The following is an 18552-nucleotide window of genomic DNA, read 5'->3' on the forward strand; positions in this document are numbered from 1 at the left end:
AGGAGCCGGAAGTGCTGGTCTCCTGCTCTCCTCTTAGAGCTGCACTTCAATTGCCTCATCTGCAAATTAGAGTGACCGAACCTAGCCAATGAGGCCTTCAGCCAATGTGATGCTTTGGTAAATGTGAGCAGTGCAGCCCAGGCAAGTGGAGGCCCTAGCCCAAGCAAGTGGAGGCAAATGGAGGCCCACCACCAGGTGGGACAATCCAGGGAAAGCCAGCCTTGGGGCAACTCTGCCAGCCAGACAATCATCAGAAGTCTGCAGGAAAAAAGTATGGAAACTTGGAAAGGTCCTGTTCTCTGGCCTTAGACACATGGACACACAATAGGCTGGGGAAGACTGAGGTAGGTGATGACATTCTAAAGAAGCAACCCAAGTCCTGGTCTAACTTATGACCTCATCATGGGGGGGACCAGATTTTTACCCTTTCCTAGAACAGCGGCAAAAACTACATACATATCTTTACTTCACCAGTAAAAACTTATTTAGATATCTCTATGCTAATCAATCATCCCTCTGGTACAGTTCTGACACCACATTTGAGAAATGCTTCTTTGCCACTTCTGGACTGTAGATCCCTAAGGTAGTATACACCAAAACAGTCTTCCCTATCTACAGCCAGCTGACCTGTGAGCAAGTATATCACATCACTACTGCCTAAGTGTTCGAGACTATTTATTCACCAACATCCAGACAAACCATTAGGAAGATGAATCATGTGACTAAGTTCCTTCCCAAGGTAAACTTATTTTTTTTTTATTATTAGTTGTTCAAAACATTACAAAGCTCTTGACATATCATATTTGCCAAGGTAAACTTATAAAATATTGTACTGTGTTATATTATATACTGTAATGTTTTATATATACACACACACACTACTTTAATAGTCCTAAAAGTCAGGGAAGCAAGACAAAGACTTTGCCAATAGCTTCAGGTCCTGATTTACACAGAATGTTTCTCAGGCTGCAGAGTCAATTCTGTGAGGCTGAGACAGGCCACCACTTCCTCTTAGACTCCATCTAAGTGACACCCTCAGACTTTATGTCCTCCTTTCCTCCTCCAGGTGTTGCTGGCCACTTTCCCATCCTCGGGATGACTGAAACCACCTCTGACTATCCCCCCAAGGCCAGAGCCAGAAGCTATTGACATGTGCAGCATCCACCTGTCCACTCTTAAGCCGTCCAGGCACACTGTGAGAGATGCAGTGGTGGTTGGAGTTGACCAGCAAGGGCTTCTGGAGAGATGGAGATGCAGCTAGAAAAACAAAACACCATCCCAGGGGAGCAAAAAAAGCAGAGGTCAAAAAAGTGAGAGAGGCCTGGCCACAATGAGGTAATGCAGCATGGCCAGCCCCTTCTCGTCAGCCATGGTGGGGGAACCACCACTGCTCACCAGGCTGGGAGAAATCAGCAGCTCTGTGGCAGGAAGTGGCCAGACTCAGCAAATGGGTAGTTTGCGGAGCATCAGAGCAAGGGTGAGGCAACAGCTTGTGACACCAGCAGAAACCCTCAGGGAAGGCAGGGGCTTGCACCAGAGCAGTGGGCCCGTCCCCAGTGAACAGCCATGGTGCCAACAGCAAGGAATTAGAAATAGAATAACCACATGCCAGCTTGGGATGAGCTGAGGGGTGGTGATGACAGAGAAAATGTCTTTCTGGGAGGCTCCTGTAACACTCCCCAAAACAGAGCTCACCCCAAGAAGGTGTGCCAGACTCAGTCTGTGCATGGTGAGCCATCTCTTCCCCATTTCCAGATGTCTCCACAGCCCATTTTTCACTCCAGCTCAGCACTTCTCAGTAGTCTTTCATCTTTTTCTCTCTCTCCTGACCCCACCTCAATCCCCACGCTGCCACGGGTTATTGGAGCCAGTGAGCCAAGCAGGATGTCTTAGCCACTTTCTCACAGAACCATGAAGTGCAAACTACCACAATTCAGGAAGCTGAGGCATGGTGTACTGTCATGAGCTGGGTGGCTTGACAGTAAAATGTCAGCTTCTGCATGACCTTGAGAAAGTCCCAGAAACTCATTTTCCTCATCTATAAAATGGGGACAATAATAGGCCCCACCACACAGGCTGTGCTGAGCACAAAACAAGAACATAAGTTAGGCCCTTATCACAGTGGTTGGTGCCCGGGCAGCAGCCAGCAGAACCAGTATTCCATTTACTATATAGCCTCCGATCCCACTTCCTCCTTCCACACTTCCTCATATACCCGACCTAAACTCTTCCCCCCGCAGCACAGTGATCTTTTGAAAACACAATTAGAACTGTTATTCTTCTACTGCAAACTCTTCCATGGTCTCTGTTAGCCCAGAACATGGTCTGTGAGTCTCCTGTCCACCTCTCCTCTGACTCAGGTTTGTGGTCACCTTTAGTACTCTTGGCCTCTCCTTCTTCTGGAACATTCTTCCCTGACCCTGCAAGACCCAGCTCGAATATTATTTCCTCAAAGAAGCCCTCCCCGAGCACCCCTTCCTGCCTAGCACTAATTCCCAACCTGTAACTGCATTAGCGTTCAAGACTCCACAAGAACGCAGCACCTCAAAGCCACTTAGCCCAGTGCCAGCGGACCCCATGGGTACATTGGGATTCACCTCAAGCCATGTTCAGGGGCTTTGGAGATTAAACTGGTTTGGTGGCCTGCCTGTGGAACCTGACCACCACTGCTCCAAGCTCCAAGTCCGTAAGGTAAGGCCTGTTCACCTGAGCACACACAAACACTGCACGCCAAGCCTGAAGGTCCAAAACGTTTTTATTCTCGTTCTGCCTTAGGTGCTCTAGTTTTGCAAGCATGAATAAATGGAATCAACAATAATTCTCTCCCTAAATGTCTTTCATTAAAAGATGCCACTTACAGTTTCCTGTTTTTCCTAAAGAGAGTGTGATTTGAGAGTAACCTAAAAAGAGGCTTGAGGATTGCAGTCACATCGGGGTTAATCACTGTGTCTCCTGCCAATTCCTCTCACTGAGCAGTGAAAGGCCGCAGGCAGTTATAAATAGCAGCCCTGAAGCTCTGTCCTTCCAACAGGGAGAAAGAACTTGGCAACCAGGAGAGACATGAGGGTGAGGTGGGCAAAGAATACTTAGCCCAGTCTCTGCCCCCGCTGGGACATGTGACCCTCAGGAATGCTGCGAGACCCGGCAGAGGAAGGAGACAGCTCGCCGCCTTCCCCTCAAACTCCTGCATCCAAACCCAAGAGGGCCTGGGAAAGTCTGTTGGTTCACCCTGGAGTGCCCCCAGGAGCAAAAAGGGGAGCCAGGGAGCAGGAACAAACATTCTCCAGGGTACCTCCCTCTGAGGAACTTCCAGAGCGGGACCCCGACTCTCAGCCAGTACATGGCACAGAGAATAGGGGATTCCTTCCCCTTGGAGTGGTTTCCATCTTCCTTGGTTCACAGGACAGTCTCCCGGATGACACCAATAAGGCTGTGTGGCCGCTCGGCCTCTGCTCTCAAGGGTCTCCTCTCCACTCTCGGCCTCCCTGCCGGGACGAAGGTGCTCAGGTCACCACAGCTCCGCAGGTGCAGCAGGCCAGGCTGTCTCCGAGAGGGCAGCGTGTGGACCCTGGAAGTGCTGGGCTGCGGTGGGGCCATTATCTTTGAGAGAATAAGGAGAAGGCAGGAGAGGATAAGCTTCACCAGATGAGGCCCACTGTCCTGTGTTCTGTAACTAACCTTGTATTTTTAATTTTTTTTAATGCTGCATCACAATTACACATAATAGTGGGACTTAAGCTATGTTCATACATGCACATAATTTGATCAGTCTCATTCCCGAGCACCTTCCCTTTCCTTCCCCTCCTCCCTCTTCTATCCACTTACCGCACTCTACTACTCCCTTCAATTATTATTTCAATTGGTGCATTATGTTTATATATTTACATACATTGTGGTCTATTCACACATAGACATGGCATATTTGGTAGATTTTTTTCCCCAGTACTGCCCCCTGCCCTCCCCTCCTCCCTCCCTCTTAATCCGTTCCTCTACTCTATTGGTCTCCCCTCTATTTTCATGAGATCTCCCTTCTTTTAAATTTCTCCCCCCCCCCCGCCAGGTTTTTAATTGCTTCCAAAAATAAGGGAAAGAAAAGGGGGTATCTTCTCAAAGTAGAACCTATTTGGAATTCCAGAGATACTTTTAATATACTGGCTCTTTTCTAAAGTTCTTAAGAAATTCTCTAAACTTTCTACTGTTTTAACGGTAGACCCACCACACTCAATTGGTCAACTGTAATTTCTTGCTTTATATTTCACATTCTTCTCATCAGTTTTCTCCAACTTCCCTATAGTCTAAGCCAGAGATTCTCATTACTAGAGAGGTGGGGGGGGGGACCTGGAAAGTGCTAGAGACATGAATGCCCACACGCAACCGATTCTGACAGTCTAGAGGGCAGTTCAAGCATGGGTGTTTTTAACAAGGACACAGGTAAAATTTAGTTACCACTGGTCTGGTCAGATCATGGGTTTAAAAAAAAAAATGTCACCTAGGACCAATAATGCTCCAGGTGGATCTCACGACCCTTCAATAAACAAAATTTAGATGAGGCCAATTTATTTGGAAAAGCTATTTAAGAATGGTTCTGCAAGATCTGTTTTGCAATGGGTTTGAACGTATAATATTAGTTACTCTAAAGATGGCAAAAATATGGGAAGTCCCTAATCCAGCTGGGACTGAAAGAGGAGGGCTGTCTAGTTAATGTAATTTTGGAGAATTATACAGACATGTCCATGGGACCTCTGATAACAGCAGCACCTTGGGGAAACTCAGGAGCCGCCACCTCCCATTGCACAATAACAATCCAGAGGACTTTGTTTCATTTGTGCCATTCGGAGCCGGTAAGGTCATTAGGAGGTTAGTCTCCCAAAAATGGGATGTTAAATTTTGCTAACACTCTGAAATAATATTATATTTGTCTTGAAGGCCTGTCTTTGTTTCTTGATCAAGGAGAAAATTATAACATTCATTAAATTTCACTGTGTTAAATGATATGTTTAGGAGAAATTTTTTTTGATATTGAGGGAAATTAAAATGCACTCATTCCAGTGAGGGTAAAGAAAGTGAAAGTGTGCAAGGCTGGGTTGAATCAGTGTCCCCTTCTGTTGTCCTTGCCTGCCTTCTGGGAGGGGTGTGGCATCATGATAACTGACCTCTGGGGATCCAATTCTGGAAGGCCCCAGCATATGTCAGCCACAACAATCTCAGTACTTGAAATTTTAACCAGTCTAGGATTCAAGGACCTGGCAAACGTTTGTAATTATAACACCTGGACAACTATAAGTGCCTGTTCTTTTTCCTCAGAGCTATTTCTCAGAGAGCAAGACTTTGAAGAAGTCTGAAGGATGCTCCAGCTCTTCCCCAACAGCGAAGGTTGGTGGCCTTCGAAAAGTAGTTCCAAATACTCCTGTTTATTGAGCTACTGGGGCTGGACTGAATGAAGGGAGCAGAGAATGACAACTAATGTAGGTCAGGGTTGCCAGGATGTAACTGTCTCCCCTACATAGGCTACTAAATGGAACCTGACCCAGAATCATTGACTGAACACTCTTTTAGAGAGCAAACCACAGCAGGGTCTGAAGTTCAAGTATCTCTTCCTGAAAGTAATCAGATCGTTCTTCTCCCCTGGGTCCTTGAGGGAGTAGGAGAGATTTTGACTTCCGGTTTCAATAAGAAGTGGAAGAACAGAGAAGAGAGCAAGAAGTGGGTGTATTCAAGCTACCTTAAATTTTTACCTAGAATCCTGGAAGCGGTAATTACCCTGAAAATCGTCCAAATTCAACTTGAGAAGTATTTGTTTGGTATTTAATGCTCAAAGGCGCTGAGCCAGGTCACACCAAGTGCTTCTGTGCACTGACCCACAGCAACAGGGTAAACACCTAAAAGTTAGCAGTTTTTCAAATGCTGGAGAAGTTTTTACCAAGAGGCAATTCCACTAATTCAGAGGTCTGGGGGTTTAGACCACCATTTTATTTATCATTTTAATTCCCCTCAATATCACCTAGCCCAATCCTTCACCTTAGAGATGAGAAACCTGAGATCCAGAAGGATTATGTGCATACCCAATTTTACCATTTCCCTGAATTACTCCCACTTAGAAAACTGCCTTATACTTTTCAGTTGTGGAAAGGAAAAAGTGTTTATTCCTTTAAGTCCTATCGGCTCATTTATCTTGCTAAGCAATTTGTCAGAATGTGAATCACTCCCAGAATCTTGCCAATATTAAGATTCACCTTAGGTCATCATTTTTGAAGGATTGAGAAAACACTTCACATCAAGGGAAACCTTGAATTCAGGAACTCGAATGTTGTGAAGGATACTATCTGCATCCTTTGCTTTTTCTAGGCCTGCTTCCATGTCCCAGAAAACTGGGTTCTCTTCCCTTTGGCCAAGAGCACCGCAGAAAAGTCACTGCATCTAGAAGGAAGCCTCTCTGGCTTCCTCTCTCCCCATCCCCTGATCTACTATCCCCAGGTGCCTATAGACAGTGGCCTGAACCTACTCTGCCCTGGGTGGGAAATCAGAGAGCTACTCAAGCTGCTATGGGAACCAGTTATCAGATTCATGCCCAATATCAATAACAAAACTACCTGTTCCAAGAAACTGGCACTTGTGATGGCTTCCTCCATGTGCTCTTCGTCAGACTTCAAAACAGATTTAATGTTTTCTACAAGTTCATGGATGTCTGGGGTCATACTGCAGGAGGATTGCTCCAGGAACCTGGCCACCAGCAGTTTGGTATCTATGTAAGACTTATAGTCTATCAAAGACCGTGGTCTGCATCTTGACGCTCTTGGTCTCAAGCCTCTTCTTAGAGTCACTGCGGCCAGATCCAGCCTCCTTTCGGTCTGTGTCGCAGCTTCACAGCTGAGCACTGGGGTGGCTGTGGGCAGATAAATAACATGTACTTGTTGGCCAAGCCCCTTTGAACATAGGCCACAGAACTTAGTGCAGAAAGCATCTGACAAATGCCAATAGCCATGCACATCTTGCTTTTCATCTTACAGAAGGAAAAGGGGGGTGGGGACAACTATGGCACAAGCCAATTCCCTGAAGTGCATTTCCAACTGGACATGTCCCAAGACATTCAACTATGTCACATAAAGTACAATCCCCAAGATAAAGACAGATGACAGAGAATAGAATCCAGAATGTAACCTATAGCAGAGCAAGTTCCATGGGGTATGGCAGATAGATGAGATGGATGAACTAAGCAGAAAAATCATGGTTGACCAATGAATGAATATTCCAAGCAGGGAGGATGGAGGAGTCACTGACAGAAAAGAAGGGACTGAAAAGAAACAAGACTGTGTAGTGAATATGATGCTATGTTCACTTTGACTGTACCTTTGTCCTAAACATCCTCAAGGGCATTGTACTGACTTCTATTACCGATGTTCACACCATGGCTATGAGGTAGATCTATATGGCTATTACAGAAAATTAGGTGCAGAAAAATTACACATCATTCTGAAAGTCAAAAAGGGGCCTGGGAAATCCATTAGAGGCTCTAATTTCCATGGCTACCTGCATCATCAGCAAAGATGTAAAGACCAGCCAAATGCTATTGCACCATGAAGCATGTGAGGTGAAACAAAAGTCTGGTCTCCATGTGTTCAAAACCTAGCCAGCAGCCTTCAGTGTATATAAAACTGGCGACTTCAGTCTGGGAAGACCTGATACGTATTTAGTATTCAAGGAAGACAGGAAGCAGTGGAGAAGCAGTGGAGTGGAGACGAGGTGGAGGAACAGGAGCATTCTCTTTCCTCTAAAGAAAGTAGACCTGAGGAGCCCTAAACTGGGGCTAGAGGTCATTCTCTCAGGCTGCCATTTGCATGTTACAGAGAGCAAAAGCCTTCCAGAAATACACACTAAACACACTCATGTGTGAGGACAGTCAGAATCTACACTAGTTTGGTTGAAAGCGACCTAGTGCCTTCCCCAATGAAGCCATCCAATGGGTAATCATATGTCATCCTCACAGGGCTGAAGAATGGGAAGGGTTTCCGGAAAAATCTCCCTTAGCCATGTAAACAGCTGAGTTCTCATGGAAGCCTGCAGGTGGCCAGCTTGAGTCCTCAGCTCGCCAGGTAGGGTACGGGAGACCCAAGTGGACGCAGGTCTTGGAATCAGGGGCGAGGCTGCCCAGTCTGCTGGGTTGCAGAGGTACACTCAGGCCAGGCAACGGGACTTCCTCCCGCTCTGAAGCGGCTGCAGAAACAAGAGGAGTGTTTCCTGTGGCTCCCGCAAGGTCAGTCCAGAGCTGTGGAACAACTCGTGCTGTCAGAGGGACTGAACCCAGACTGCAAGGGCTCAGACAGGAACTAAGAGACAGTTGTGTCAGAAGGTGTCCAGAGTTTAATTTTCACAGAGTTTGAGAAGAGCAAAGACCACCTACTAGAATTGTTCCCCAAAAGAAGTCCCTGCTAATGAAATCACACAACATTTTTATTTTATTTCTTTACCTCTTTACTTTTAAATATTTTTCTACAGTAGTAAGCTATTTGGAGAATGTCTACGTGTTCAGATATTTACCAAAAAGATCAATTTAAAAAATTTTTTACATTATTCAAATAACATCTCTATTCAAGCAAAAGTTTAAATGGAGAGGGAGATTAAGTGTGGGAGTATGTTTCACTTTATCTAAAGTTCTTAAAACAAGGTTAGATTTCAATAATTCAATCTACTCCCACACAGTAGAAAAGATAACAAATGTTTAATTATAGAAGGGGGGGGGGGGGTAAAAACAATATATCCCTATGACTTATTCCCACAGAATTATAAGCAACTAGAAATCAGAACTAGGTTTCCATAATTTTCTTCCTGTAGGACCAGTGTCATATGCAACAAAATACCTTTGATGCCAATGACTTCAAACACAAATTCTTTTCCATCCTTAAAAAAAGTGTCAGAAATAAATCCCAGTGTGCATACAGAATACCTATTTCCTCTCAACTTCTTAACCTCCTTCGAGATCCCACTTAAATTGCAGGTCCCTGGGCTGGCCAGAATCACCTGCTTCACCTGACATCTTTAGGCAAATAAGCACAGTGGTCTGCAAAGAGCTTGGGGGATGACATCACCTCTCTCCTCAGAATGGTGAAGGACAGGGTCACTCTTTGATCTTGTCCTTAGCGGTGGGAGGGCTCTCCAGTTTCTTGAGGGATGCTCTGGATGTGAGCTGGGAATTGCTGTGGGTGTGCTTTCTTCTCCAGGTGTGTTAGAAATGTCCCCACCTGATTTTTTTTAAAGGAAAAAAACAAATTATTTCACCATCTATAGCCTTGAAATTGTTGGGCAGGAAACACCTGTGAGCCCAAACCTGCCAGGGTGACAGTAGTATAGTTAATAACATTTACTTAGGCTGCTGGCCCGGTAAGTTTTTATTTCCTAGCTCTATGGGAAAACTGACTTCTCCAAACCACTCCAAAAACCAAAAAAAAAAAAAAAAAAAAAAAAAAAATTTAAGCCCAAGAGCAAAATAAAGAATGCATGCCAAAATGTCAGGTTTTTTTGTTTTGTTTTTTGCTCAGAATCTTCTCCACTGAAGAATCCTGATATAGCTCTAAAAAGAGATTCAAGAGATTTTATCATTTCTAAGTGTTCAGAATAAGTTTGTTTCCGTGGAAGGAACTAACTGCACAAGTGAGGGGCTGCCCCAAGCTGTAGACCAAAGCCTGGCAGAGGGACATCTGCATAATTCAGAGTTCACCCAGAGATGCGGAACTCCAGCACAGTCCAGTTAAGGAGCCAGTGGCTACTAAATCAGTCAGTAAAACCACTCAAGATTTGGATGACCTCTGCTCAGAAATAAAAGTACATCATTTGGGAACCTGATCTGCAGTTTGGAAAATATTTTTTTAATGCAACAATTACAAACACATTTAGGGTAACTGAATATTAATTCATAATTCTACTTCAGATGGATGGGCGGGGGCTGGGAGTGTAGTTAAAGCACATGCCTCACACGTACACACACAAGGTAAACAGAAACCCATTCCAAATGATACTGTTGAAAAATTACTTCTATCTAAAATAGCTAAAAGTTGATTCATTATTTATTACCATTTGCAATTTTGTCCTAGTGGACAATTCTTTGGGCCATTTAAAACCTCCTCAAAGAGAGAAAGCTATAAGAATGATATCATTAAATTACAAGGACAAATGTGAACTGACTCTAGTATTTACCATAGGACTAAAAGTCAGAATTCACTAAATGTTAAGGCAGCATGACCGGGCACTAGGTTATAAATGACATAGTGCAATCCTACAACAAACCACCCTGCAATAAATTAAACCTTTATTCATTCAAAGGACTCCAGCTTATTTTAATAGAAGAAAGAAAATAACAGAAAAGATAGGAAGGCCAAATTAAACTTTAATCTATTTCACAGGTTCCTGGAAATAGTCCTGATTATTCATAAAAGATTCTAAGGATACCTTTTCTTTTTCTTTTCACAATTATGTCCCACTTGCAAATACTAATAGTTGATAATATTTTTGCACCTGGAAAGAAGTATATAGGCTGATCCATTTTCTCCAAGAATACCTGACCTCCAACAAAACAGAAGACACATTGTTTTTCTACCATGTTTTAATGAACTGAATCATGACTTTGGGCAGTGGGAATGTGTCTATTACCTTGAGTCACTTGTGTGCAAACTGGTTCCAAAGGGCTGGCAGCAGCTTCTGATCCTTCTGGTATTTGGAATGAAGATCCCTGCATCACAGGAAAAGACAGGGTTATTTTGCTGATATTCAACTCACTGCTCATCCCCAGTGAACTCCTTAAAATGATGTGCAGGGCAGTCTCCCCTAAGACAGCCATGTGGCCTGCTTACAGTCAAAAGGCAGACACTCTGAACAGTACCTGCTCCTGGTCCATCTGGCTCACCACAGCTTCATATGGAGGTGGGGGGTCCAGGGGACAGAACACTTCCACACCTTTGATTCGAGCTCCGTAGATGTGTGGCAGTGGAATGATGTCAGGACCAACCATCCTAGGAAGAGCATCTTGGCATAAGAAATCATGTTCTGCAGACTGGGCCTCTGACTGCAGTGGCTCCTGGACACTAGAGCCTCTGCCTCTAGACTATGGGGAAAACCACTTGCCCCTATCAGAGTCCAAGAGAGGGAGGTCAATCTGCACTGCTCGTGATGAAGCTCCCAGAGTTCCTAACAAGTGACCACACATCAAAGGCAACACCATCATGCTTTTAAGTCAAAAAGCAAACAATGATCCATAGAGACAGCAAATGGAGGAGTGGTTGCCAGAAACTGAGGAAGGGGAGGAGGGCGTGGCAAACTGGTGAAAGGTCTTGAGTTCATCTGTGTTATGAACAACGACCACAAAGCTATAACAAACTCAAGATTTCAGGAAAGGAATATATTTGAAGGTTCTCCCATTCAGCCAAAAACAGTGTGGATTTAGAGAAGGTGGACTGAAGAAGACAAATGTACCACATATCCTGTGAACTTATTAAAATGGTGGCTGCTGTTCTCTTGGTTTAATTTCTCCCTTGAAGCCCTTCCCTTCCCCAGTCCTACAGGCCTTCACTGTTACCTCTCTCTTCTTCCTCATCGTCTCCCACCTCTGTTCTTTAAGTGGGGATGGCTGAGGATTTTTTAGTTATTAAATATTTATATTTCCAATATTTACCCATAAAAGTGTTATAACCCCCACACTTAATTATTTAAAAATTATTAAACTACAGACTTTCTTTCCCAACTGACTTACTCCCACCCAAATAAAACTATATGCTTTTTCATCTTAAGTGTTGCCTAAATAATAGGGGTTTTTGTTTGTCTTGCACCATGGTAAGGGATCACCAATAGCAAAATAAAAAACAAACACAAAAACCCATGAGATTTCCTGCCCGTGTTTGTAGAAAATTCTACCAAAAAAAAAAAAAAAGCCTCTGATAATGAAGAATGTAAATTTTAAAATAATTACTATAAAATACACAAAAAGGTCAGAAAACCTATACTCTGATTATAGAGTATTACAGAATGAAAAAAAAAAAGATAATAGGCAAAGTTCAATGTCTGCTCTTGAAAAATAAAAAGGGGAAAAAAACACAAGAGATAATGAGAAGAGAGATTCTGAGTCAGTTACATGCAGGGGACTGTTTTGGGAGGAGAAGTGCTCTCTGGATTTAAAATTGTTTCATTTATTCCTTGTGCCCATTTACAAAATAAAAAAGGAGTAGGGAGTGTCAAAAAATGTGATATTCTTTTTTCCTAACAATAAAACTCATGAAAATCTGGGATTTGGAAGAATGAGAAATGAGAGAACACTCCTCTCTCCTTTATATTTGTCTATCCATAAACAAGGATCTCATTCCCTGCCTGTCCTGAAAGCAGGGACAGCAGGGTCTAGGTGGACTCATCCAGTCTGAACACAGGGCCAAGCATAAAGGGTCCTGGCCTGGGAGGGTTGGGAGGGTCCCAACAAAGTCATCCTGCAGGAGATGTTCTCCCTGAGAAAAGGACTTGTGAGCACGTCTCATCCGACTTCCCTCTCCAGCTGAAGCTGCATAAGAACCACATAAATCCTGAGCCACTTCCTGGATCTAACTGAAGACTCTTTTTGACTAAGGAACTATGCAGTTTTTTTTTTTAATCAATGAGACCTATAGACCCCTAGAGGGACAGTCTTCAGTCCTCATTTGCATAACCCCATGCACCATCTTTCCAATCTTTACAAACCTTTGGCTTCCCCCCATCAGCAAATGGCACATGCAGAGGGCTGCCATATCCTCTGCCTAGGCAGTTACTGCCCCCAGCTTTGCTTGCCTGTTTGTTAGCACTCAAGGTCTTTCTGTGACATTTCCAACCCAGTGGTACCTACATGTTCAGAGAGGAACCCTTGCTGAGGGTCAAGAGGTCAGAGAAGTAGGCTTCCATTTTAGACCCTAAACTACAGCAAAATCTCTTCGGAAGGAAATTTGAAGGGAAGAGGAGATACAGTATATGTAAGTAGAACACAAAATCAATGACGTTCTCAGTGATTACTGCATTGACTACAAAAGCCCCATTTATGGGAAATACTCTAGAGTTGATGCAGAAGGGAAGTTCCTTTACTATCAAGCAACTTTTTATTTTACTTGCCTTGGGAAAACAAGGATTCATGGGGGCAAAGGGGTCTGCTATACACTGGCAGGTTGCTTTTGCTCTACTCTGACGGCCTGTGGTGTGCTCGGGTTCCTGTCTGTGTCCAGTGCTTATGGGTGATTTCACTGCATGACCAGGATTAAGCACCACTGCAGAAGGAAATGGACCCGGTGGTTGAGATTAAAGCCCTGCTCTATCTGGGAAAGTTAATCAGATTTTTATTAAGAATGAAGGTCTTTAGAAAACTGCTGCCAGATAAGATTAAGAGCTCAATGTTTCTCAAGAGTAGGACACATACTGAGAACATTTTAAAGCTCACAACTGATAACAGTAGAACATCACTGGTATGGCCTGAATGTGTCCCCCAAAATTCCTGTGTTGGAAACTTATTCCCCAACACAACAGGGTTGGAGGTAGAGCCTCTGGAGAGTGGTTCAGGTCATGAGGGCAGAGCCTTCATGAATAGATTAATGCTGCAATAAAAGGGGCTTGCGGAAGGAGGTTCTCTTTTGGTCTTCTGCCATGTGAGGACACAATGTTCCTCCTCTCTGGAGGACACAGGAACAGAGTAGCATCTTGGAACCAGAGATCAAACCTTGGAGCACCTTTATCTTGATAAGTTAATCTATAACTGTAAGAATAAATGTCTATTCTTTATAAATTTCCAGGGTATGTTACTTTGCTATAGCACATACAGACTAAGAAAAGTAGTCTAAACTTTGGTTTTAAGAGTTTTTTTATGTCCATTATCTCTTAAATGCCCTCCCAGCAGCTGTGTGACAACACAGGTGAATGAAGAAATGGAGGCTCAGAAATGGAAAGAGACTAGTCCAGGGTCACCTGTAAAGATACTCCCAGAGTCAGGGCTCTTTCACGTTCATCATGAAGTCTCTAGGAAAACTGATCATGGGCCTGAAAATGAAGAGGTCACTCCACCAGATGACACAAAACATGTTCTACTCTATGCTATAAATAGGCCTTTGGCAACTTACCCCAGGTTGATGCTGCAACCAAGGCACCTTTGACCAAGCGAAGATCTCCAGCTGTCCACAGAAACCTGCACCCTATCACTGGGCACATGGTGGCAGAACTGCTGCCTTTTTGATTCCTGGCACAAGCCAACTTCTAAGGATGGGGGACATCCTGGAGTAGTACAGTAGGGGTACACAGCCCTCTCCTCTACTTACAAATCAATTCACAAAGTAGATAGCCATCTTTGGACAGAAGCCTCAACTGCAATCAGACTTCTGTTTATGACAGTAACTTGAGAAGCCCTTTCTCAAGAAGATACCAAAGCCTGAAGTAGTTGTATTTATAGAAGTTAAATAAATAAATCTCTTCTGAGAGGGCTTACTACCTTACAGGAAATAGATGGCCTCTTTGGTGCAAAAACTGTTGACATACCTGGCCATGGAAATATGGACAAAAACATTCCTGCATATCTTTGCCTACCTGCTTATAAGAATCACCAACTGAGGCTGAACAGCTAATATCTATAAAGTTGAGTTACACTGTGAATCTAGCAAATTCAGTCAAATTTAAAAACACCTTTGACAGAATACGTATCTAAATATAAGTTCAATCATTTTAAGAGAAAAGTATACTGCACTCTGATATTGCAGAAATGCACAAAATGAGGGTGTTTGCCCACTGGCGATTTGATCCAGAACTCCAGGCATATATTCCAGACTGGGTGGGTCTTCTTTCTTACAAGGGTATTTTGCTTGAGTTCCCTGACCCCCAGTGCCCTACCGATTTCTGGACACGGTAAAGCCCTTGGTGAGAAGCATGTCAGTCTTCTCCCAACTTGGATTTGACCAGAGGCTGTCTCAAGACTCAGAAGAACAAATATAAAAATACACCCAGGTCCCCAAAATGTGTGGAATCCACACCGACAAACATCAAGATGGTGGAGCAGAAAAGAGGAAGGGAAGAAGAGAAAGCAAGGTGGGGAGACTGCAGGACATGTGCTGGACAGCAGGACTCCTGAAGCACATGAGTCACTCTCCCTTTCTGCCACTGCAGGAAATCAAATCTGTCTGTTGCCTCCTCTGAGGTCAATCAAGTGCTCACCCGCAAGCTCAGAGAGCCAGGATTCTTACTGAAGATGGCATCTCTCTTCCTAACGATGAAGCAACAGTCGTTTTCACTGTCCTCCAGCATGCCCTCTGTAGACTTCCTGAAACTGGGCTACAGTTTTAGCAAATATGTCCAGTGGCACCCAAATAATCTGTGTTTTGTTGCTATAGCTCTTCAGCAACTGCATGTCTTGGTTCATTTCCTGCAAGACTATGGAAGCTACCCTGGCCCCTGAAGCTTAAAAATGCCAGAAGGCCACTCCCCAAAGAGAGACTAAGCTATCCCACAGCTGCCCCAGGCCATCTGTCCACTCAGCTGACACCCTCTCCAGCTTGTGATCACTGCTGCCTCTGTCTGGGCAGGGGAGGGAGGGGGTTCAGGATTTTCTAGAAGGACAGGTCTGGAAGAGCATTAACAGTGCCTAGTGGGACTCATTTGAAAAGTCACATAGCTGCCCTGAACTTTAGAAAATGTTTTTCCAATAACCACACGCCTGGCACCAAAACGGTTTGTTAACTTTACATATACTACAGAAATTAAAAAGTTGAAATGCATGGCCCTCAGGATAACAAGCTCAAGATACTAGTCTTACTGCAAATTCAGAGGTTTTTCTTTGGGGGCTTAAATATAAGTTTGCTTATTGTTTAAACTCAGCTTAAGGTCACTTCTTCTAGGAAGCCATTCCCATCTCACTATTCTAGGTTAGGCAGACCTCCTCTGTGCACCCCAAGTGTCTCTTTTGATTATAGTGTGATCCTTCAACACACATTCTAATGACCTAGGTGTATACTCCTTGATCGGAGGCAAGGAAGCAGGTCTAGCTCATTTTGAATTTCAATAACCCAACACAGCAGTGAGCAAGCAGCTAAGGATTGACTGTATGTTTGCTGCATGACTAAATGTGTTGTTCTTAAAGGTTCATTTCTAGAAGTCACTAACAACCAGACAAATACAGGTAGAATTTCATTCTACAAATGATAATTCCAGATATTCAAAAAAAGATGGTCAAATTCAGAGCTGGAGTTTGAAAAAGAAAATAAGCAAGGTGTCTATTTTCCTAAACCAGGATAATGCAATTAATAATTAATCTTTTCTTAATGGCTGGGAAGAATTTCATGATTGTTGGGACCTGCTGATGGTGTTATAATGAAACATCGATTTGGTCTAACTGGGAGCGTTTCCAGGGTAACAGCGACTTTCAATCATGTCAAATTACAGTTGTTATCTCCCTGGGTGTCAGTTTTCTCTAGGAAGCTAATTGAAATTGAAAAAGTATCTCTTTAGGTCAAGGTTTGACTTTTCTTCTGATTCACTGGGTTTTTCAGACAAAAGAGAAAAGAGACAATGAGAATTGAGAACCCTGACAAACAACACAATCCATCTATATTTCCAAGAAAAGTCAGAGTCTTGCTGTGACCTCTGGAGACTCAGTTTTCAAGACGGAGGACCCCACTGAGAACCGCAGCAGGACTTAGGGACCATACCTGCGGTTCATCCGCGGTGTGCATGAGTAAAATGTGGCAAAGTAGGAAGGGGGAGGCACAGGCGGCACGAAGTCATCGGGGTCTGGAATACGTCCGTGATCTTCCACGTCTTCTGCAGACATCTGGGACTCATCCTGATTAAAGGGCACTTTGGTGAGTCAGCACAAGGGCGAGGGGAGAAAAGCAATGGGTCACAAGAAAGGGCGAGGGGCTGGCTCCGTGGACTCGGCACCAAAAGCGCCTCATGTGAACTTACGATGCAGGATCGCCGGGTGGCAAAGATCTGCAGGTAGCGCAGGGCGGCGGCCACCAGGCAGACGGTGGTGGTCAGCGCATTCAAGGCACACAAGGCAAAGAGGACTTTCTGAAACACGAAAAGAACGTTGCTACGGAGCACCTGAGCGCAGACACCCGGAATGCAGTGTTAAAACATATTTCAATCATAAGCACAACATCCTGGGGAGACAAGGGCCCTGAAAAGACAAGTGTGAGATGGGTCTGGCTCCCGGAAGTCACCAAAATTAAGGCCGGCTGTTATTATGACCCTCCTGCAAGAGTGTGCACTTTTTAATCTTTAAAACTCATCTCAGAAGCTGACTATCTCAAAAAGACCTGGTATGATGATGTTACAGTTGGCCCTCTGTATCCTTGGGTTCCACATTTGCAGATTCAACCAACCGAAGATAGAAAATATTTAGAAAAAAAAAAAAAAGGACTGACCATGCAGACTTTTTTCTTGCCATCATGCCCTAAACAGTACAATAACTATATAATAGTTTACATTGCATTAGGTATAGAAAATAATCTAGAGATGATTTGAAGAATACAAGAGGATATGTGTAGATTCTATGCAACTGATATGCTGTTTTATGTAATGGTCTTTGACATCACACATTTTGGTGTCCTCAGAGGTCCTGGAGTCAATACCAAAGGATGCTTGCTTTCTGCAAGCACCAGAATGCTATTTAGAAACACACCTTCCAATGGAGTAGCAAAGTTATTTTCTGAAATTGGTGTTCCCTAGGATATGATTCCCAGCCTCCCACCAGGACAGCATGGCTGCTTAATTTGTGGCCACTGATTGTATTTCAGGAGCAATTGGCAGTGCTGCTCCAAGCACCCAATTAGGGCACAGCAGGGGCCAAGGCAACCAGAACATAAACAGGACTTCTTTCCTCTGAGCACAGCAGCAAAGGCAATTCCAAAAGTTTCTTTTGCTACAGTTCTGGCTCCTGCATGGGGCTTTCCCCAAGTTAAGGCCTGGCTCAGAAAGTTTGGCAGTGACTCAGCCATCAAATATGTAGAAGCCAACGAAAGCAGGCCATTTTTACATCCACTAAACCCAGGGCTGGCAGCTTCCAATAGTTATCTTGCTCTGCTTAGAGATTCTTCCTCACAACAAAAATAAAACCAAAACAAAGATCTGCAGTAAACAATCCAAACAATAAATCAGGCTCACCAACTGATTTTGTCACTCACTGAACTGAATTTTTATATCCAATTCCCTAACAACAATTAATTTTGTATTTCTCTTTGATTGAGATAAATTGTTATTTACTTTTAAGTTTTCTTTTTCATATTGTAGTTGTTACCTATTAAATGAGATAATGAATTTCTCCATTATTGTCTGGCCTACCTCTCTTCTTAGTCCATGTGTCACAGAACAGCAACATCTGACAAAGCTCCATAACTCACTCATGCTAACCAATGAGCAGCAGAACAATGACAATGAGCTTGCAATTTAAAGTCTCTGCTAAAAGTTACACCATGCATGCATGGGCACACATATATGTATAGTTAGGCTCCTTTCCATTTTTTGCTAACTTACAATTCTTCAACACACAGAAAGTTGTGTGTTCAAAAATTTTAAGTTCAT

General features: G+C 43.7%; 1 protein-coding gene across 2 annotated transcripts in view; it reads right to left on the bottom strand.

The window, feature by feature from the left end:
* Positions 1-2737: 2737 nt before the first annotated feature.
* Entrep1 (endosomal transmembrane epsin interactor 1) overlaps positions 2738-18552 on the bottom strand; it is a 63629-nt gene continuing 47814 nt past the window's right edge. The window contains exons 5-11 of one of the 2 annotated variants that reach the window (XM_046459462.2): positions 16933-17040; positions 16677-16810; positions 10871-11000; positions 10642-10720; positions 9084-9236; positions 6591-6883; positions 2738-3600 (exon numbers count right to left, since the gene is read on the bottom strand). In XM_046459462.2, coding sequence (XP_046315418.1) covers positions 3397-3600; positions 6591-6883; positions 9084-9236; positions 10642-10720; positions 10871-11000; positions 16677-16810; positions 16933-17040 — 1101 coding nt within the window. In that variant the 3' untranslated portion in view covers positions 2738-3396. Of the gene's footprint in view, positions 3601-6590; positions 6884-7347; positions 8212-9083; positions 9237-10641; positions 10721-10870; positions 11001-16676; positions 16811-16932; positions 17041-18552 lie in introns of those variants that run through there. The other variant, XR_009228205.1, reaches the window with a different exon arrangement.

This window comes from Marmota monax, unplaced genomic scaffold (assembly GCF_021218885.2).
Source record: "Marmota monax isolate L192 unplaced genomic scaffold, Marmota_monax_Labrador192_F-V1.1 WCK01_AAM20220418_F8-fsc00059, whole genome shotgun sequence".
Lineage (NCBI taxonomy): Eukaryota > Metazoa > Chordata > Mammalia > Rodentia > Sciuridae > Marmota > Marmota monax.